This window comes from Bufo gargarizans, chromosome 3 (assembly GCF_014858855.1).
Source record: "Bufo gargarizans isolate SCDJY-AF-19 chromosome 3, ASM1485885v1, whole genome shotgun sequence".
In the NCBI taxonomy this organism is placed as follows: Eukaryota; Metazoa; Chordata; class Amphibia; order Anura; family Bufonidae; genus Bufo; species Bufo gargarizans.
This window is the reverse complement of record NC_058082.1, coordinates 360,244,671-360,267,830: the sequence shown is the minus strand read 5'-3', so window position 1 is coordinate 360,267,830 and position 23,160 is coordinate 360,244,671. Positions and strand designations below refer to the sequence as shown.

The window sequence follows — 23,160 nt, the reverse complement described above, 5'->3', positions numbered from 1 at the left end:
TGCAGAGAATCATAAAAACAACATTAGATGTAGAACATGTGAATGTCCCAGGGATCTTATAGTCCTGCTGAGTGTAGAGACCATAAAACGTTCACACCCCTTATCTGTAAGATAATTAAGGACTCATTCTCAAGATCTTTGATATTTTGTTCTGTTAATTTTCAAATGTCCATTTATCCCCCCATGTCTCTGTTCTTATTGTATATGCCGTTTCTTCATATATTTTTGTAGTACGCCTGATGAAGAGACTGGTGATGTCTCAAAACCTCGCTATGTAACATCATTACTTCTATTTTTGTTAGCCATTAAAAGTTATTAAACCTGCAATACTCTTATTCTGGTTCTCCTATTGATAGAAGTAAACTAGTTTTCTATTGGCTAACACGGTACCAGACTTTTCCTTTCGAGCCGTGCAGTTTAGCACGGTAACTGACAACACACAGTTCTCAGTTCTCTCACATCCAGAATGAGTGCTCCCCAACATTATACAGTGCAGTTACTGCAGTTCCACAACATCATTCAGCATTGCTCCACAGCACATCAAGTGCTGCCCCACTTTCATCACATTGGAGAAGTGCTGGGTTTAGTGACAACATAAAATAAAGCTTTCATTTCTTTTGTACCCAAAACCCTTAAAGCAAAAACAGAAAAAGACAATACAATTCTAATTAAATAAATTTGTATAAATATATCTGTACAGCACTGTAGACACCTATCCCATTTCAATATATATAGATAGATATTCAGATATATATAGACTAAAAAAAACAACAAAAACAACTTTTTCAGTGCATTTCCTTCCAACATCTCAGGATCACATTATAAGGGGGAGCACAGCCAAAACAGATTCGTAGAAATCTGGCTTTCCCCAATAAAATATTTATAGAAGCAGGTGCACATTGGAAAAGATTCACATTTTTCACAGCGTAGAAAGTTCCTTTTTTATATATTTTTTGTTTTTCATCTTAAAAGAAAATTGTGTATAAAAAGGCACAGATAAACTGCATATGGGATGACATTGATGGGACAAAATGGAATGAAATGAAGTTGTTCCCTTTAGCCCTGAACTGGAGGGAAAGGATGTCTATTGTGTATTTTAAAATATATATATATGTATGTATCATTCTATATTATAGATGTGGATGCAACTGATCCTAACGTTTACGGTATTTGTAAGTGTCTTTCAGTACCAGAGCAGAAAAGAACGTGAACGCTTAAAGGGTTAGTCATACCCTGGATGCTTAACTCTAACTGAAGATTACCAATCCTTAAACTTTGCAAAGATTCCACGATTATTCTCAATCGTACAAAGGTTTCTTTCTTCAACTCCACGCAATTCTAACCCTGTACCCTTAAGGGATCCAAACAAATCTCACATTGCTATATTTGGATTTTCAACACCTTGGACTGTTATCCTTAAAAGGATTCCTTTTCACAGTTAGCCTCATGCTGTCACCAATATGGAGAGATCATAGAAAGAAGGAACTGAAAATGGGAGCACCCTTTTTGGTAGAGTCAAGTCACCCTTCCCCTTCCACATGCTCTTCTTTAAGACAGTCAACGCTGGAGTGAGGTGTTCCAGGTGGTGGAGATGGAGTGCAAGCAGTTTGGCAGTAAGTGCTTGGAGTTGGTGAATGCTGTGGGGCTGTGCTGGGGGTCGACATTGCCCTGTCTTCCTCTCTCCTGTTAGTCCTGAGTGGCTGCTCACTTCTTTCTTGTGGTGCCTCCTTATCAGGGCCTTCTACATGTAGTTCAGAAAGTATGGGTCCTACTAGAGAGGGTTGAGGGCTGGGTCGGGCCTGTACCATTTGAATGCCCCCAATAGGGATCATTGGATAGGGTGTCCGCTGAAGATGCTGCGAATGCAGAGGCAGATGGGTGAATAAGTTTTCTCCACTCCTTGGCAATGTATGAGGTGTAAGAGGTGAGCAAAAGGTTCTTGGTACAGCAGGGAAAACGGATGGTCGTGGTTTCTGCAATATAACAGAATTCTGCATTAATAATGTTATCTGGATAAAGCTTTGCATTTACTGAATTTCATATTCCAGTCACAGTTTATATAACACACCTAAAAAAAAAAAAAAAAGTTACACATTTCTCCCGACTATTATATCCCAAGGTCCTGCCCTCCGCTCCTACAGGTTCATTTAGAAAATTGTCCCATAACCAGAAAAGCCATGCATGCAGATTTTGGAGCTGCTGTGAGAATCAAGACGTTTGGATGACAAAAATGAATTAATATAAGTAAATAAAGCACACCAGCCACAATTTCTAAGTGCTGTTCACATACATTAAAGAATTCTGTCTTATCTATACATTGATAGTACTCACCACAACATAGACATTATTCAGTGGCATATAATGTCACCCACAAAAAAATGTCTCCCGCATTACAAATTTTTTTGGGAGGAAAATACCTCTGCACAGAAAAGCATAGTCAACTAGGATTTCTATGCAGTTTAAAAAAAAGGTACACTGACGTACAATGGCCTTGCAGAATTTTTCCCTGGCCTATATAATATAAAAAAAGAGTCTAAAAAGGATTGAGTTTGGACTACGCTACAATTATTGGATACATCTGTACCTGTAAACCAAAGTCAAAATAATAGAAATCCAGGACTATAATCTTTTTATATCAGAGTTGTGAGATGTGCTTTACAAAATGGTGTTCATACTGTTTCTAAGCTATCAAACAAAGAAGCCATGATAAACTGTAGGGCGCCAAGTCATTCCCAAGCATTGCTGAGGACCATCAGTGACACTGAGCCATGAGAGACTCCATTCGGTAAGGCACTATGGTGGCAGCCATTTGTGGTCAATGGTTTACAGTATATTGGTGTCAGCCTTTTTAATAAGCAGTGACTGAGGTTATCAATACCCCCTAATTAACCACCAAAATTAGAAATTACAGCACTCAGCAATGTAATGTGAAGACAACAGAAGTGAAATTTCATTTCAGGATTCCAACAGTAAACATTACAGTCTTTATCAAAGCATCCATTTAAATGCATAAAAGCGTGCTTGGAAAGGAATGATACTATGTATCATACTGGATGTGAGGTCTGTGTGCCTAGGATGCTGCGGTCTTTATTAGCTGTCATGTATTCGTATTGCTTCATTACTGTACTGATGTCATCACCTTCTACAGCTCATAAGGGATCTCCACTGAACTGTCCCAACATAGGCACCGATGCTACCAGTCTGTATGCATGTGTATGATTCTTACCCCTGAAAAAATTCTGCATGGGTTCTCTCCTCTCTCTACAAGGATCCTGCCTGTGCGTTCTTCTCTTCCCCTGCAGACCTTCTAATACAGTGTGGCTTCTTATGCTGTATACAACCTCCTCCCCTCCCAACTTGTATCTCTAACACTTTACTAGTGTCAACAGAGGGAGAGCAGACAGCGCACAGTTGACAACAACCCTGACTGACAGCAGTCAGCAGCAAATAGTACAAAACCTAAAATATTCCCCTGTAAACTTAAAGGGGTTGTCCCACAAAAAATATTCTGCTGTTTTCAAACCAGTACCTGGCTCTGCATACTTTTGCAACTTCATGTAACCGAAGTGCAATTGAAAACTTAGTATAGCCACTGAATTATTCAATAAAATGTACCTGTATAGTGCCACCTGCTGTTTGTATCTTTTCTTATTTCTCTGTCCACCTCACTGAGGTGGACACATATGTTCAGTTCATGGATCTTCACTAGTGTTGATCGAGCACCAAAGCACAATGGAAGTCAATGGGAGAAGCCCAGGCACCCCCTGCTTTGAAGAGGGGAGGGTGTTGGGACTCTAGTTTAGCTTAGAAGTCCCTGCTCTGACTCCATATATAGCTATATCCATATATGGAGTCAATGCTTGGGGACACCCCAGTGTATTTAAATCTAATTTCTGAAAAGTTTCTGCTGAGATTTGAACTCCCAACGATGTACATTAGAGGCAAGGACCTTATCCACTCAGTTATAAATATGAATGCTAAACTGTGTCAGAAAAACCTCATAGTGGTTTCTGATGTAGTGAGTATTCCTATCTAGCAGAAGACTTATTTTATGTCTGTACTTAGTGTAAATGAGGCCCTGACCTCTCCTAAAGTCAATCAAAGTACAGAGATGCAGCAATTACAGAGAGAGCGGAGCCTCTAGGTGTAAGGGCAACCTCCTCCGTTTCTCCGAGAGGCTCACTTGCATGTATTAAAACATCATTTTTTTACCAATGTGGGCACATATGAACATGGAACCAACACAGATGCCTTCAGCTGCCAAGTGCACATTTAACAGGTCAGCCAGTGTCATAGGTACAAATCTGCTGACAGATGTCATTTAATCATGGAGTAACCCCTTTAATTCTACTTCTGTCTGGAAATTTACATGCTGGAAAAAAGGAAACTCATCTAGCCTGCTGCAATTTCCAGACCACTGCTGTTTTCATTTTTTACAACTTGCTTACTTTGTAAATTATTTGTTGGTAAGCCAAAATTTGCACTTTTGTCTTCATTATACAATCAAGTGTTTATTATACTGGACGCAAACTGCTTCAAGGAAAATTCGGTATTCAGAAAATATATATATACTGTGTATATATATATATATATATATATATATATATATATATATATATATATATATACACAGTCATGTGAAAAAATTAGGACACCCTTTGAAAGCATGTGGTTTTTTGTAACATTTTTAATAAAAGGTTATTTCATCTCCGTTTCAACAATACAGAGAGATTAAGGGTACTTTCACACTAGCGTTTTTCTTTTCCGGCGCTGAGTTCCGTCCTAGAGGCTCAAATCCGGAAAAGAACTGATCAGTTTTATCCTAATGCATTCTGAATGGAGAGTCAGTCCTTCAGGATGCATCAGGATGTCTTCTGTTCAGTCTTTTTGACTGATCAGGCTTTTCAGAAAAACGTAGCATGCAGTATTTTTACCTCCGGCCAAAAAGCCTGAACACTTTGACTGAACGCCTGATCAGGCTTTTTTCCCATTGACTTGCATTAACGCCGGATCCGGCCCCGTGTGTTCAGTCAAAACGGATCCGGCTTTTGCATGTTAAACCCGAAAAATGTGAAAAAAAAGTTAAAGTCCATAAATGGCGGATCCGTTTTTTCCAATGCATTTTTCCATTGTAATCGAAAGCCTGATCAGGATTCAAATGCAATCCGTTTTCACACGTTTTTCCGGATCCGGCGGGCAGTTCCGGTGTCGGAATTGAACGCCGGATTAAAACAACGCTAGTGTGAAAGTAGCCTAAAGTAATCCAACTAAACAAAGAAAACTGAAGAAAAGTCTTTTCAAGATCTTCTGTAAATGTCATTCTACAAAAATGCCTATTCTAACTGAGGAAAAAGATAGGACACCCTCACATGTATTCCCTCTTAAATTGGCTCAGATCTCACACAGGTATATCACACCAGGTGCACATAATTAGTAGATCGTTACTCTGCATGTTGAATGAGGCTTGCCCTATTTAAACCTCAGACATTTAGTTTGGTGTGCTCCTGACTGTTGAAGTGAGAGTGAGCACCATGGTGAGAGCAAAAGAGCTGTCAGAGGACTTCAGAAAAAAGATTGTAGCAGCCTATGAGTCTGGGAAGGGATTTAAAAAGATCTCAAAAGATTTTGAAATCAGCCATTCCACTGTCCGGAAGATAGTCTACAAGTGGAGGGCTTTCAAAACAACTGCCAACATGCCCAGGACTGGTCGCCCCAGCAAGTTCACCCCAAGAGCAGACCGCAAGATGCTAAAAGAGGTCTCCAAAAACCCTAAAGTGTCATCTCGAGAACTACAGCAGGCTCTGGCTACTGTTGATGTAGAAGTACATGCCTCTACAATCAGAAAGAGACTGTACAAGTTTAACTTGCATGGGAGGTGTGCAAGGAGGAAACCTTTGCTTTCCAAGAGAAACATCGAGGCCAGACTGACATTTGCCAGAGATAAAGTTGACAAAGACCAGGACTTCTGGAATAATGTTCTTTGGACAGATGAGTCCAAAATTGAATTATTTGGACACAACAGCAGAGGACATGTTTGGCGTAAACCAAACACAGCATTCCAAGAAAAGAACCTCATACCAACTGTGAAGCATGGAGGTGGAAGTGTCATGGTTTGGGGCTGCTTTGCTGCAGCAGGACCTGGTCAGCTCACCATCATAGAATCCACGATGAATTCTACTGTGTATCAGAAGGTGCTTGAAGAACATGTGAGACCATCAGTTAGAAAATTAAAGCTGAAGCGGAACTGGACCATGCAACATGACAATGACCCAAAACATACTAGTAAATCAACCAAAGATTGGCTGAAAAAGAAGAAATGGAGAGTCCTGGAATGGCCAAGTCAAAGTCCAGATTTAAATCCCATTGAGATGCTGTGGGGTGACTTGAAAAGGGCTGTACGTGCAAGAAACCCCTCAAACATCTCACAGCTGAAAAAGTTCTGCATTGAGGAGTGGGGTAAAATTTCCTCAGACCGATGTCGAAGACTGGTAGATGGCTACAAGAACCGTCTCACTGCAGTTATTTCAGCCAAAGGAGGTAACACTCGCTATTAGGGGCAAGGGTGTCCTATCTTTTTCCTCAGTTAGAATAGGCATTTTTGTAGAATGACATTTACAGAAGATCTTGAAAAGACTTTTCTTCAGTTTTCTTTGTTTAGTTGGATTACTTTAATCTCTCTGTATTGTTGAAACGGAGATGAAATAACCTTTTATTAAAAATGTTACAAAAAACCACATGCTTTCAAAGGGTGTCCTAATTTTTTCACATGACTGTATATATACACATTGCAGACCTAAAGTTTGGACACACCTTCTCATTCAAAGAGTTTTCTTTATTTTCATGACTATGAAAATTGTAGATTCACACTGAAGGCATCAAAACTATGAATTAACACATGTGGAATTATATACATAACTAAAAAGTGTGAAACAACTGAAAATATGTCATATTCTAGGTTCTTCAAAGTAGCCACCTTTTGCTTTGATTACTGCTTTGCACACTCTTGGCATTCTCTTGATGAGCTTCAAGAGGTAGTCACCTGAAATGGTCTTCCAACAGTCTTGAACGAGTTCCCAGAGATGCTTAGCACTTGTTGGCCTCTTAACAGTTGTTCTAGAGATATGTCTGCTGCTAGAACTCTGTGTGGCATTGACCTGGTCTCTAATCTGAGCTGTTGTTAACCTGCGATTTCTGAGGCTGGTGACTCGGATAAACTTATCCTCCGCAGCAGAGGTGACTCTTGGTCTTCCTTTCCTGGGGCGGTCCGCATGTGAGCCAGTTTCTTTGTAGCGCTTCATGGTTTTTGTGACTGCACTTGGGGACACTTTCAAAGTTTTCCCAATTTTTCAGACTGACTGACCTTCATTTCTTAAAGTAATGATGGCCACTCGTTTTTCTTTACTTAGCTGCTTTTTTCTTGCCATAATACAAATTCTAACAGTCTATTCAGTAGGACTATCAGCTGTGTATCCATCTAACTTCTCCACAACGCAAATGATGGTCCCAACCCCATTTATAAGGCAAGAAATCCCACTTATTAAACCTGACAGGGCACACCTGTGAAGTGAAAACCATTTCAGGTGACTACCTCTTGAAGCTCATGAAGAGAATGCCAAGAGTGTGCAAAGCAGTAATCAAAGCAAAAGGTGGCTACTTTTAAGAACCTAGAATATGACATATTTTCAGTTGTTTCACACTTATTTGTTATGTATATAATTCCACATGTGTTAATTCATAGTTTTGATGCCTTCAGTGTGAATCTACAATTTTCATAGTCATGAAAATAAAGAAAACTCTTTGAATGAGAAGATGTGTCCAAACTTTTGGTCTGTACTGTATATATAGTGCAATATATTATATAGGTTTTCAAGATCTCTGCTTGCTGCCAATAGAAACCTTTACAGTTTCCTTATAAATGTGTCCACAGTCATGTGATGATCACAAAGGTGCAGGACACATTACAGTTACAGTACAGCTATCAGATGTGTCTTGTAATGAGCTGTGCACAATGTGATCATCACATGACCAGAACTGGTTTTTATTCCCTGCGTGGAGAGATCTTGAGATTCTTCATGAATTGGTATGAAAAGTGCTGTATATTGGAAAATTCTATACCTCTTCATTATACATTTATTAGCTGAAACCCCTGTGCTGACATCATCCACTATCATTGGGTCTATTTTTTTTACTGTTTGGAGGTATGCTGCAGGCTGGAGCTTTCCTACATAGAACTCCTTTGGATCTATAACAGAACAACTGCTACCTGTATAAGCAAGTGCAAGGGAATGGGAAGAACACACCGCTCATCAGAACCGCATACCAATATCATTCACTAAATATATCAGACAGCTGTGGAATGCAGGTTAGCATCTGACCCTCCATGCTCCCCTTAAGGGCTCATTCAAACGGCCATATAAATGGGTCCGCAACTCTTCATCCATTCTACAATTGTGCGGAACGGGTGCTAACCTATTCATTTCAATGGGGTCGCAAAAGATGAGGACAGCACACTGTGTGCTGTCCGCATCCATAGTTCCATTCCACTGCCCCGCAAAAAAAGATAGAACATGTCCGATTCTTGTATGCAATCCAGCACAGTGCCGTCCATTTGCGGTCTATGAAATGCGGAATGCACACGGCCGGTATCCATGTTTTGCGCAATTTGTGGACTGCAAAACACTACGGCCGTCTGAATGAGCCCTAAGGCTGGGTTAACACCTGAGTGTTTTACAGCGCGTTCCTACGCGCTGTAAAACGCTCAACAGGCAAGAACTAATGATTCCCTATGGGAATGGTTCTCACCTGAGCGTTTTACAGCGCGTACGATCGCGCTGTAAAACGCCTGATGCCCCAAGAAGTACAGGAGCTTCTTTGGGGTGTCTTGTCGCGCGTTCCCGTACAGAGACTTCCGGGAACGCGCGACAATGGGCGTTTGCTTTATCCGGAGCCACGATTGTAAACGCGCATACAATCGCGCATACAGAGCGCTCCATCCCGAACGCTCAGGTGTGAACGCAGCGTAAGGCTCACTTCCCTCAATATATGTATGCCAATTACCTGATAATCTCATTCTCACTGATGATTTAGTGATCTGTACTTTATAATTATTCTGCCCTTATTAGAAATACCCTCTTCATGCACTGACCATCTAGTGAGCCTGTGATAAACTTATGCTTTCATACAACAGCCAATCAGAGGAAGGCAGAGCAGCGGGGGAGGGAGGGAACAGGAGCCTGAACCAATCATGAGACAGGAGGTGCGTCTCAGACTACCTCAGACTCCTTGGAAAACACTTTAGCCAAACTGTAGTCAAAGATCTGCCTTAATGGAGATTAGCTAAAATACAGCTAAGCAGCAAGATCTGAGGAAAAAAAGATAATCTTCCCTGTCACTAGTACATCTCTTGTGTATACTGATGTCGGTGACTTTATGCAATTTTAGTCTTTGCGTTTCACATTATACAAATAATACAACTAACTGTTCTAAATTTCCTGTCTTCTTTTCCTTACCTTGATCCCTGAAGACTCCAGAGGTTCAGAAGTCCCATGAGGTTGAGCTCTAGATGGAAGTACTCCATGCTGAGCTTTTAAGTGGATCTGAGCATCTGACCTTGTATGATGGGGCTCCTCTCTCCCAAGAGATGGATACCTGGATGGTGAAGCTAGTCCACCTCTAAAAGCTGCATAACGCAGACTTGTGACTTCACTGCTGGGGGATAAATGTCGGACTGGTGGCGAAGAACCCCTCTCTGGTGACATATATGCCCTTGGTGAAAGACTACGATGAGGAGACAGTTGCTGAGGAGAAACACATCGTAAAGGAGACACTTCCCTAGCTGATGGCAAGCGCTGGCATGGTGACATTCCCCTACGGGGTGAGGTACAGCCTGTCGGTGAAAAACATTTTGGGGAGCTTTCTCTCTTCTGGAGAAGATGTCTCCTGGATGGACCTGCCCGACTACTGCCTATGTCTTTGCCTGGAGACCACGGTCTACTGGGGATTAGCTCTTGAGACACTGACTGATCAGATAGCAGCAGTGTTTGGGAATCTTTTCCAGAAGACTCTGAAGTCTGTAATTGCCGAGAAGAAAATTGGCAGGCAGAAGTGTTATCTGCACTGTCTGGGTTTTGTCTTGGCTCATTAGGTGAATAAGAAGTGACAGTACTTGGTGAGATATCTGGATTTTTTTCTTCCTGACTTTCATCTTCATCATCGTCATCCTCCTCTTCTCCATCAGAATCTTCATCGTCATCTGTATCTTCTAAGTCAGAGAACTGATGCTCTTCCACCACATCACTCTCTGGCCATCGCTCTTCACTTGTCCCTGTAAAATAAATATATAATAATACATAAATTCGAAATAATTATAGTTTCTTTATACAGAAAACTTCAGTCCATTATATATTCTTTGATATAAAGATCAAATTAGATTTTATAGTATTAATTATATCACAGTCTGAATTTACTGGGGCTACAAAACATGTTAAATGCAGGAATTTTGTCTGTCCATCCTGTTCTTGATTTTTAGAGTCAGCACACTTAACCCCTTATGGATCGGGCTCATTTTCACCTTAAGGAACAGGCCATATTTTGCAAATCTGACCAGTGTCACTTTATGTGTGAGTAACTTTAAAACGCTTTTACTTATCCAGGCCATTCTGAGATTGTTTTTTTCGGCACATATTGTACTTCATGACACTGGTAAAATGGAGTCAAAAATATTCATTTTTATTTATAAAAAAATACCAAATTTACCTTTGGTTTACCATTTTGAAAAATTTGCTAATTTCAAAGTTTCAATTTCTCTACTTTTATAATACATAGTAATACCTCCAAAAATAGTTATTACTTTACATTCCCCATATGTCTATTTCATGTTTGGATCATTTTGGGAATGCCATTTTATTTAAGTTTAGAAGCAAATCTTTTTAAGGACCAGTTCAGGTCTGAAGTCACTTTGTGAGGCTTACGTAATAGAAACCACCCAAAAATGACCCCATTCTAGAAATTACACCCCTTAAGGTATTCAAAACTGATTTTACAAACGTCGTTTACCCTTTAGGTGTTCCACAAGAGTTATTGGCAAATGGAAATGAAATTTAAGAATTTAAATTTTTTGGCAAATTTTGCATTTGAATCCATTTTTTCCAGTAACAAAGCAAGGGTTAACAGCCCAAAAAAAACCTCAATATTTATTGCCCTGATCCTGTAGTTTGCAGAAACACCCCATATGTGGTCGTAAACTACTGTACGGGCACATGGTAGGGCGTTGAGGGAAAGGAGTGCTGTGTGGTTTTTGGAAGGCAGATTTTGCTGAACTGGTTTATTTACACCATGTCCCATTTGAAGCCACCCTGATGCACCCCTAGAGTAGAAACTCCAAACCCCATCTAAGAAACTACACCCCTCAAGGTATTCAAAACTGATTTTTCAAACTTTGCTAACCCTTTACGTGTTCCACAAGAGTTATTGGCAAATGGAGATGAAATTTAAGAATTCAAATTTTTGGGCAAATTTTCAATTTTAATCCATTTTTTCCAGTAACAAAGCAAAGGTTAACAGCCAAACAAAACTCAATATTTATTGCCCTGATTCTGTAGTTTGCAGAAACACCCCATATGTGGTTGTAAACTACTGTACGGGCACACGGTAGGGCTTAGAGGGAAAGGAGCGCCATGTGGTTTTTGGAAGGCAGATTTTGCTGGACTGGTTTATTTACACCATGTCCCATTTGAAGCCCCCCTGATGCACCCCTAGAGTAGAAACTCCATAAAAGTGGGATTTTGGAAACTAGGGGGTAAGGTGGCAGTTTTATTGGGACTATTTTTAGGGTACATATGATTTTTGGTTGCTCTATATTACATTTTTGTGAGGCAAGGTTACCAAAAATAGAAATTCTGAAATTTCATCTCCATTTGCCATAAACTGTTGAGGAACACCTAAAGGGTTAATAAAGTTTGTAAAATCAGTTTTGAATACCTTGAGGGTGTAGTTTCTTAGATGTGGTCACCTTTATGGAGTTTCTACTCTAGGGGTGCATCAGGGATTCTTCAAATGGGACATGGTGCCCAAAAAAAAGAGGCCATCAAAATCTGCCTTCCAGAAACAATATGGCGTTCCTTTCCTTCTGCGCCCTGCAGTTTGGTCATACAGCAGTTTACGATGACATATGGGTTGTTTCTGTAAGGCTACTTTCACACTAGCGTTCGGGCGGATCCGTTCTGAACGGATCCGCTCATAATAATGCAGACGGAGGCTCCGTTCAGAACGGATCCGTCTGCATTATTTTTAGCATATAACAGCTAAGTGTGAAAATAGCCTCGTACGGATCCGTCCAGACTTTCAATGTAAAGTCAATGGGGGACGGATCCGCTTGAAGATTGAGCCACATTGTGGCATCTTCAAACGGATCCGTCCCCATTGACTTACATTGTAAGTCTGGACGGATCCGCACGGATCCGCACGCCTCCGCACGGCCAGGCGGACATCCGAACGCTGCAAGCAGCGTTCAGCTGTCCGCCTGTCCGTGCGGAGGCGAGCGGAGCGGAGGCTGAACGCCGCCAGACTGATGCAGTCTGAGCGGATCCGCTCCATTCAGACTGCATCAGGGCTGGACGGCTGCGTTCGGGTCCGCTCGTGAGCTCCTTCAAACGGAGCTCACGAGCGGACCAGCGAACGCTAGTGTGAAAGGAGCCTTAACTGCAGAATCAGGGTAATAAATATTAGTTTTTGTTTGGCTGTTAATCCTTGCTTTGTTACTGTAAAAAACGGATTAAAATGGAAAATATGCAAAAAAATTGCATCCAGGACGGTTACCATGGCAGCCAAGATGCTACTGAAGCCTTGGTTGCCATGGTGAGCTCCATGCTGCCCTGTAGTTATTAAATATATAGTGAAAAAATTAAATAAAAAATTAATACAAAACACAGAAATATTAAAAGTTTAAATCACACGCTTTCCCAATTTTACACATAAAATCGCCATGCCTGAAAAAGTCCAAACTATTAAAATATAAAAAAAAACTCCTATGTGGTGAACACCGTAACAGAAAAAAATAGTCACCTTGTCCCCCCAAAAAATAGGATAGAACTGTTCTATTATGGGCCAAATGTTCCATAAAATGTTTGAAAACTCAGTTGCAGTAATACTGTCGTGTGCACGCATATTTGTGTAAATGTATAGCTTGTGGCTCCTGGCAGTCATACATTTTTATTTTCTGGCTCTTTGTGTCTGTAAGGTTGGCCACCCCTGCCATAGTCTAAGAGTCAGGGTTTTTTTTAGTTTATTTTTTTTGTTTTAGTGTCTCAAGCCTGAGAACCATCATTTTTTTTTCGATTGTCAGTGGCTAAATGGAATTAAAATTGGGGAAGGGGATTATAAATTTAGTACTCCATGGATACTAGTATAAAAGTTATCCACGTACAGGTGGTAACCATTATCTAGCAGTGGGTGCATAAGGTCCCACACAATTTTCCCGCTAACACCCAGAGTGGGGGGACATTCTGGGGGTTTAATACGGGAATCTCGCCCCTCGTTCACACGAAACTTATAAGTGTACCCTGAGGTAATCTCACAAAGCTTGTACAGCTTCACACCATACCTCGCCCGCTTAGAGGGAACATACTGGCGGGAAATGAGTCTCCCCTTGAAAGCAATAAGAGCCTCATCAACCGAGACCTCCCTTCCAGGTACATAGGCCTCTAAAAATTTGGCCCCAAAGTGATTGATGACCGGCCTGATTTTGTACAGGCGGTCATAGGCAGGATCACCTTGGGGGGGGACATGCTGCATTATCTGCATAATGCAGGCATTTCCGAATGGCCTCAAAACGGGAACATGTCATGGCTGTACTGTAAAGTGGGGTCTGGTAGAGGACGTCCCCACTACAGTAATGCCTGACACATTTTTTTTTTTTGACTAGGCCCATGTGCAGCACGAGGCCCCAAAACGTCCTCATCTCGGCTGCACTGACTGGAGTCCAGCCACCGGCCCTAGCCAAAAAGGAGCCCGGGTGTTGAGCAATGACTGGGCGTACAAGCTCGTTTGCTCCACCATCAGATTCACAAAGTGGTCACTGAAAAAAAAGACTAAAATAGTCATATTCAGTGAAGCCCATTGTGGGAATCTGGATTCCTGGTTGGCCAACAAAATCAGGAAACACGGGCTCAAAATCCTCTGGGGTACACCATGCAATTTCACCAGTAGGGGGCTCAGGTGGAATTATCTGGTGGGCCGGAAAACTAGTACGAGCCCCAGAGCTGCTCGTACTAGTGTGGGCCATAAGGTCCCTGGCATGGCGGTCCTCTTGCTCCTCCTGGCGGCCTTGGGGGCTCATCATCATCGCTAGATGATGAGGAGGACGCGGATGACATCGTCCTCACTGGGGCTCTCAGAGTTGGAGGCAAGCTGGGCGTATGCTTGATTTATTCTTTACAGATATATACCATGACCTGGATAAATGGGAACCTTCACAGACCTGGGGGGTTTAGGGTCACACAGCTGTGCTGTGGACCCCAGACACCCGATCAGGGTGATGCAACAGTTAAAACTTTTCTTTTTTTCCCCCTAAACTTTCCCTGAATATCCTTGCCTAACCTAACCTTTCCCTAACCTGTCCCTATGTACCTTTTAGTACCAGATGGCACTGTGGAAGGTTAGAAGGGGGGCGCTGGGCAGAGATGGGGGGGGTTTGCTGGGCACAGATCCGACGCTGCTCCTCTCTCCACGGGCTCCGGACACAGAAAGGGAGAGGAGGCAGAGCCGCAGGAAGTTTAAACCTCCCACCCGCCCTGCAGCCAATCAGAAGCGATCCTGAGAGGTGGTGTCACCATCACCTCTCAGGATCGCAGGATGGTGATTGGTGGTGTATTATCACACCACCGATCACCATCCTGTTCCGGGTTATCGGGTCACCAGAGACCCGAATAACTCGGAAACGCAGCAAACCGCAGGTCTGAATTGACCTGCGGTTTGCCGCGATCGCCGATATAGGGGGGTCACAGGACCCCCCCCCCCCCTCGGATTGTCCTAGGGTGCCTGCTAATTGATTTCAGCAGGCACCCATTTCCGATCACCGCCCAAGAACACTAAATCTAGGTCAGGGGTGGGGATGCCAGAGAAAATGCTAATTACTTCTGCTATTATAAAAGCGGTCATTAACATGTGGGAGGCACAGGAAGGTGATAACTGCACTGTCTGTACTCACCTTCCCTATCCTTCTTCCAGCCCTGCACTGTGTCCTGATACATACAGCACCAGGACGTAGTGCATGTAGACATGCACTATGCCGTGACACTGTGCGCTGTCAGGTCACACTACAGCGCGGCGGGAAGGAGACCAGGGAGGGTAAGTGAATCTGCCAAGAAGCTGTGCTGTCCAGAGCTGAAGAGGTAAGTTTATTTATTTTAAATGTCTGATCTGAGCTCTGATTAGGGCTGATCTAAGGCTAATGGATGATGGGGAGGGTCTGATGGGGGGTGATCTGAGGCTGGGGGGCCTACTGGGGGTCTGATCTGAAGTTGGGGGGGTCTGATCTGAGGCTGGGGTCTGAGGCTAGGGAGGGTTTAATGGGGGTGTGATCTGAGGCTGGGGGTCTGATCTAAGGCTTGGGAGAGTCTGGTATGAGGCTGGGGCTCTGATCTGAGACTGGGGAGTCTGATGGGAGTCTAATCTGAAGCTAGGTAGGGTCTGATTGGGGTCTGATCTGAGGCTGGGATGTCTGATGGGAGTCTGATCTGAGGCTGAAGTTAGCTGGGGAGTCTGAAAGGAGGCTGATGGATGTGGGGGCGAGATCTGGGGCTGAGAAAGGGACAAAGGCAGGGACAGTTGCGAAGAAAGAGTCAGGGACAGTGGCAGGGAGAGTGAAAGCTGGGTGAACCCCTCTCTGGATTCCCCTCGGTTGAGCTTGGCTGCCATTAATGCCAAATTAAGAACTAAATATGTAACAATCTGAACTTAAAATAGACTGCTATGTGTGGTCAAAATGACACCTGTACTATATGTAATATATATAGTGCAGGCTGCAAAAATACAGCGCTCTAGATTTTTTTTAATAGAAGCGCATTTCGTGTAACTTACCCCTAAGCCAGTTAAATGTTTGACCAAATATAGAAACATAGAATGTGTCGGCAGATAAGAACCATTTGGCCCATCTAGTCTGCCCAATATACTAAATACTATGAATAGGATGGCCTTATGCCCTTCCCATGCATGCTTAAACTCCTCCACTGTATTTGCAGCTGCCACTTCTGCAGGAAGGCTATTCCATGCATCCACTACTCTCTCAGTAAAGTAATACTTCCTGATATTACTTTTAAACCTTTGCCCCTCTAATTTAAACCTACGTCCTCTTGTAGCAGTTTTTCTTCTTTTAAATATTCTTTCCTCTTTTACCTTGTTGATTCCCTTTATGTATTTAAAAGTATCTATCATATCCCCTCTGTCTCGTCTTTCTTCCAAGCTATACATGTTAAGGTTCTTTAATCTTTCCTGGTAAGTTTTATCCTGCAATCCATGTACCAGTTTAGTAGCTCTTCTCTGAACTCTCTCCAAAGTATCAATATCCTTCTGGAGATATGGTCTCCAGTACTGAGCACAATACTCCAAATGAGGTCTCACTAGTGCTCTGTAGAGCGGCATGAGCACCTCCCTCTTTCTACTGGTAATTCCTCTCCCTATACACCCAAGCATTCTGCTATCATTTCCTGCTGCTCTATGACATTGTCTGCCTACCTTTAAGTCTTCTGAAATAATAACCCCTAAATCCCTTTTCTCAGATACTGAGGTTAGGACTGTATCACTGATTTTATATTCTGCTCTTGGGTTTTTACATCCCAGGTGCATTATCTTGCACTTATCAACATAAAATTTTAGTTGCCAGATTTTTGACCATTCCTCTAGTTTTCTTAAATCCCTTTTCATTTGGTGTATCCCTCCAGGAACATCAACCCTGTTACAAATCTTTGTGTCATCAGCAAAAAGACACACCTTACCATCGAGGCCTTCTGCAATTTCACTGATAAAGATATTAAACAATATGGGTCCCAGAACAGATCCCTGAGGTACCCCACTGGTAACAATACCATGGTCTAAATATACTCCATTGACTACAACCCTCTGTTGCCTGTCCCTCAGCCACTGCCTAATCCATTCAACAATATGGGAGTCCAAGCCCAAAGACTGCACTTTATTGATAAGCCTTCTATGTGGGACAGTATCAAAAGCCTTACTAAAGTCTAGATAAGCAATGTCTACTGCACCTCCTCCATCTATTATTTTAGTCACCCAATCAAAAAAATCTATAAGATTAGTTTGACATGATCTCCCTGAAGTAAACCCATGCTGTTTTTCATCTTTCAATCCATGGGATTTTAGATGTTCCACAATCCTCTCCTTAACCCTTTCATGACCAAGGGTCATTGATGCCCCAGTGTCCAGGTCAAAATTTACAAATCTGACATGCGTCACTTTATGTGGTAATAGCTTTGGAACACTTTTACTTATCCACACCATTCTGAGATTGTTTTCTCGTGACACACTGTACTTCATGATAGTCATATATTTGAGTCAATATATTTCACCTTTATTTATGAAAAAATCCCAAATTTACCAAACATTTTAAAAAATTCACAATTTTCCAAATTTCAATTTCTCTGCTTCTAAAACAGAAAGTCATACCTAATAAAATATTTATTACTTAACATTCTCCATATGTCTACTTTATGATGGCATCATTTTGGAAATGTCATTTTATTTTTTTAGGACGTTAGAAGGCTTAGAAGTTTAGAAGCAATTCTTAAATTTTTTAAGAAAATTTCCAAAACCCACTTTTTAAGGACCAGTTCAGGTCTAAAGTCACTTTGTGGGGCTTACATAGTGGAAACCCCCAAATGACCCCATTGTAGAAACTACACCCCTCAGGTTACTCAAAACTGATTTTACAAACTTTGTTAACCCTTTAGGCGTTCCACAAGAATTATAGGAAAATGGAGATGAAATTTCAAATTTTCACTTTTTTGCCAGATTTTCCATTTTATAAAAAAAAATTTTTTATTGGTACCATTTTTGGTACATAGGATTTTTTGATCATTCATTATTACACTTTATGGGGCAAGGTGACCCAAAAATTGGCTGTTTTGGAACAGTTTTCATTTATTTATTTTTACAGCGTTCATCTGAGGAGTTGGGTCATGTGATCTTTTATAGAGAAGATCGTTACGGACGTGGCAATACCTAATATGTATACTTTTTCTTATTTTTTTAAGTTTTACACAATAGCATTTCTGAAACCCAAAAAATGATGCTTTAGTGTCTCTATAGTCTGAGAGCCATAGCTTTTTTATTTTTTGGGCAATTGTCTTAAATAGGGTATAATTTTTTGTGGGACGAGGTGACGGTTTGATTGGTACTATTTTGGGGGTCATACGCCTTTTTGATCACTTGCTGTTGCACTTTTTGTGGTGTAAGGTGACAAAAATGGCTTTTTTTTACACAGTTTTTATTTTTTATGGTGTTTATCGGACGGGGTCTATCATGTGATATCTTTATAGAGACGGTCGTTACGGACGCGGTGATACCTAATATGTGTAGTTTTTAATTTTTCATTTTTTATAGGAAAAGGCAATTTATTTTTTTAATTTTACATTTTTATTTATTTATTTTTACTTTCATTTTTTTTTCACATTTTTATTTTTTATCAAGTCCCTCTTGGATCTTGAAGATCCAGTGGGGCTGTACAATACTTTGCAATGCTCTTGCATTGCAAAGTGTAATACAATCAAATGTCCTGTAGGTGGCAACAGCGGACACTTTTGCAAAGCATCCGGTTGCCATGGCAACCATCGGGGCTGCCATAGCAGCGCAGCAGCCCCGATGGTGGAGAGAGGAAGCCATTTACTGATATTAGGTAGCGCAGCCTAGTATCAGAGAACATGGAGCACGCGGCTCTCAGTGCGCGCCATGTTCCCTCAGCAGCACAGGGGAGAAGAAAGCAATCTCTCCCTCCCCCTGTGCCGCCAAGGGGGAGGGTAAGTGGAGAGGAGCAGCTGTGGCCACTGCGCCACCAATGAAGTTAACTCATTCATTAAAGGGAACCAGTGTCACCTCTACTATGCTACCCTCACTGAGCGTTTCTAAATGTTCATTGTGTTACCCTAAACATATAAATTACACTTTTAATTTCATTTGCAGACAAATTCAATAAGTATTATGCATTTTTGTACTTCCCGCCTTTTATGCAAATTAACATAAAAGTCTTACTTGTGTGACCAGAGAAGAGTCATATTTTCAAGCTGTGACTCATCTCAGGTTAATTTGCATATGTATAAAATAGTTTTTTTACACAATAAAAGCACACAGAGCTATGGGGACTGGGTATTGTGGATGTGCTAGCGGCCATCTAACAACCCATGTCCTCAGCTCTATACCCAAAATCCAGGTGACAGGTTCCCTTTAATTCAAATACAGGAGGCGGGTACTGGCTGCAGAATCATATAGCCGGCACCCGCTCTCTATGGGAGGTAGCTGCAATCCACGTCAGTAAACCCCTCAGGTGCCCCAACCCCCCCCAACCCCAGTATTAAAAACATTGGTGGCGCAGTGTGCCCTCCCGCCCAACCCCAGTATTAAAGTCATTGGAGGCAGTGGCCACAGGGTCCCCTCTCCTCCTCCTCCTCCTCCTCATTGTGCTACCTCTCATAGAGGTCGGGTGCCGGCCATATGATTCTACAGCCAGTACCTGTCTCCTGTATTTGAATTAATAGGCAATATATCTTCATTGGTGGTGCAGTGCGCCCTCCCCCCCCCCTCCCCTGTATTAAAAACATTGGTGGCGCAGTGCGCCCCCCCAGTATTCAAAACATCGGTGGCGCAGTACGCCCTCCGCCCCCCAACCCCAGTATTAAAGTCATTGGTGGCAGTGGCCACAGGGTTCCCTCCCCTCCTCCTCATTGGTGGTGCAGTGGCAGCTTCTGATCAGAGCCCTAGCAGTGTAACCCTGGGGCTCCGATCGGTTACCATGGCAGCCAGGGCGCTACTGAAGCCCTGGCTGCCATGGTAAGCTCCCTACTGCCATGTGCACTATGCACAGGGCAGTAGGGAGAGTGTCCTATTTAACCTAATACAGCTCTATTAGGTGGAATAGGACAATGGTTCTAGCCTTCTAGCCCCTAAGGGGGCTAATAGTTAGTAAATAAAAAGTAAAAAAAAACACAAGCACCAAAACATTAAGTATAAATTACCTCCTTTCCCAATCTTACATATAAAATATATAAACAATAAATGAATAAACATATTACAAATCGCCACATCCAAAACGTCCAAACTATTAAAAAATATCTCCTATGCGGTGAACGTCGTAAAAAAAGAAAAAATGTGCGATTCACCATTTTTTTGTCACCTTGTTCCCCCCCAAAAATGTTCTAAACCTTGTTCTATTATGGGCCGGACGTTCCATAAAATGCAGAATACACACAGCTTTTTGTTTTTGCATGGTATCGAGTATTGCAATACTTTTTTATGGTATCGAAACAGAATAAAAATTTGGGTATCGATACAACCCTACCCCCACCAATCACATATTGATGACATATAGGTCATACGTTAAAATATCTCGGAAAACACCTTTAAAGGGGTTGTTTGAGTTAAATAAAAAAATGTAAACCTAAAAAAGCATTAAAAAAATATATATATTGGCTGCACTGTAACCTGTGTGCATGGAACCTGGCACTGCAGCCAGGAAGATAATGTTGGCGGTGGGACTGGAGTACTGGAGGCAGCAGGAGAAATATTGCTTGTTATTTTTGACTACATACAACTGCTACCACAGTTTTTATTTAACTTGGACAACCACTTTATCCCACTGCAGACAAGGCACGACAGCAAGGCTGTTGCTCAAGCCAGATGCGTGTTCATACAGACTCTTATATTTCTCCATTTGAAAAATCATCTGTGGCTGTCCCTCGGATTTCTGCCCTGGAATAGCAATGGATCCACAAACAGATTTAGCCCCATTCAGTGGTTGACATGTCCATTCTATGGCACAGATTCCCAATGGGAATCAATAGGGGGCAGAATACACATAGGTCCTGATTTATCATGCCTTCACTCGAGAATTCTGGTTTCAAAAAGTCACAAAATTGGCTTTTTACACCACTCACTCGAGTTTTGAAATGTGGGTGGGAAAGTGGACATGAATAGCTATGTTAAGCTACTTTCACACTGGCGTTTTGGCTTTCCGTTTACGAGATCCATTCAGGGCTCTCACAAGCGGTCCAAAATAGATCAGTTTTGCCCTAATGTATTCTGAATGGAAAAGGATCCGCACAGAATGCATCAGTTTGCCTCCGTTCCGTCTCCATTCCGCTTTAACCACCTCCCGACCGCCTAACGCACGGATGCGTCCGGAAGGTGGTTGATTCATTCCTCCTGGACGCATCCATGTGTCATCTCGCGAGACGCGAGATATGGGTCAGAGCCGGCCCGCGCATGTGCATCGCGGGCCGGCAAAAGTTCAAGGAGTATTTCGTCAGGTTGCTGATTTTTTAAAAATCAAATCAGAAGCCAGCTAACACATCATATTAGTAAATATGATGTGTTAAATAGCTTCCCTGCTCCTCTGCTGGTCCTTTTCGTCGGTTGGTCTCAGCAGAGGAGTAGGCATCACTGTGAGTACCCACCAACACTTCACTTAGCCCCCAGATCACCCTCCATCAACCCCATCACCCAAATTAACCCCTTGATCGCCCCCTGTCAATCACCTAGTGAAAGGGAAAAAAGTGATCAGTGTAAACTGTCACTTTTTTTTTTCACTGGAATTGACTGTTAGGTTTAGGATAGTTTAGGCCCCTTGGTTAGGTAGTTTAGGGATCAGTTAGCGCCCAGCCCACCGCACCGCAGTCACTGATTCGCTGATTAGCGTATCGCTAATCAGCATTTGTACTTTTATAGTATCTGTAAGTGATCACAGTCAGATCTATAATAGTATTATTGTCACCTTAGCTCGCCCTCCACCCAAAACGCAATGTTTGCCCGATCAGTCGCCCACACGTGCGTTCGCCCACGCCCGCCCGACCGCAGTGACAAAAAATTTTTTTTTTTGATCACTGTACAATCACTTTACATGCGCTGCGGCGATAAAAAAATCAGTTTTGATATTTTTTATCAACCGCAGCGGCCTCCGGCACTTCGCTAGCCTCCCATTTGTAAGACAGGCTTGCTTTTTTTCTTGGGTAGTCTCAGGGAATACCCCTAAATTTAGTTGCCCAAATGTCAAACAGGGGGTATTCTTCTGAAGAGGCCTACATGCTTCTGAGCCAGTCGGATGAGGAATGGGAACCCTCATCTGACGAATCTAGCGGGTCAGAATATGAACCTGTAGAAAGCAGTGGCAGTCTGACTCAAAGTTCGGACGAGGAGGTTGAGGTCCCTGATACCACCAGGCGTACCCGGCCCCGTGTCGCTAGACCACAGGTTGCGCAGGATCCGCTTCAAGGGCAGCAGAGTGGGGCTGGCGCTGTCGGATTACGTGGTGAGGCATACACCAGCAGCGCAGCCCATCCTGGACCTAGTATCAGCACTGCCGTACAACATGGTGAAGTGGCAAGCACCAGAAGGGCAGTTGAAGCTGGTACGGTGGCAAGCGCAGTAGTTACCCCGTCGCAGCCACCGCACAGACGGGCCCGTAGACCCCCTAGAATCCCTGAGGTGCTGGCAAATCCTGATTGGCAGCCCCCAACTTCAGCCGCACTTGTAGTTCCCCCTTTTACTGCCCAGTCTGGAGTTCGGGTTGAGACAGCTCAGATCGGTTCGGCCCTGGGATTTTTTGAGCTGTTCTTGACTGCGGAGCTCTTGGACTTAGTTGTGGCAGAAACAAACCGGTATGCCACACAATTTATATCCGCCAACCCGGGAAGCTTTTGTGCCCAGCCTTTCCGGTGGAAACCAGTCCAAGTTTCCGAAATTAAAATTTTTCTGGGCCTTCTCCTCAACATGGGTCTAACCAAAAAGCATGAATTGCGGTCATATTGGTCCACGAAACCAATTCATCACATGCCCATGTTCTCTGCTGCTATGTCCAGGACACGATTTGAGACCATCCTGCGTTTCCTGCACTTTAGCGATAACACCACCACTCCCGTCCCAGAGGCCACCCAGCTTTTGACC

The 23,160-nt window shown here is 42.6% G+C and overlaps 1 protein-coding gene across 4 annotated transcripts in view; it reads right to left on the bottom strand.

The window, feature by feature from the left end:
• Positions 1–306: 306 nt before the first annotated feature.
• HIVEP3 (HIVEP zinc finger 3) overlaps positions 307–23,160 on the bottom strand; it is a 146,310-nt gene continuing 123,456 nt past the window's right edge. For all 4 annotated transcript variants that reach the window (XM_044287950.1, XM_044287953.1, XM_044287951.1 and 1 more), the window contains 2 exons: positions 9,510–10,324; positions 307–1,973 (listed from right to left, as the gene is read on the bottom strand). In XM_044287950.1, the coding sequence (XP_044143885.1) occupies positions 1,521–1,973; positions 9,510–10,324 (1,268 nt within the window). In that variant the 3' untranslated portion in view covers positions 307–1,520. The remainder of the gene's footprint in view (positions 1,974–9,509; positions 10,325–23,160) is intronic.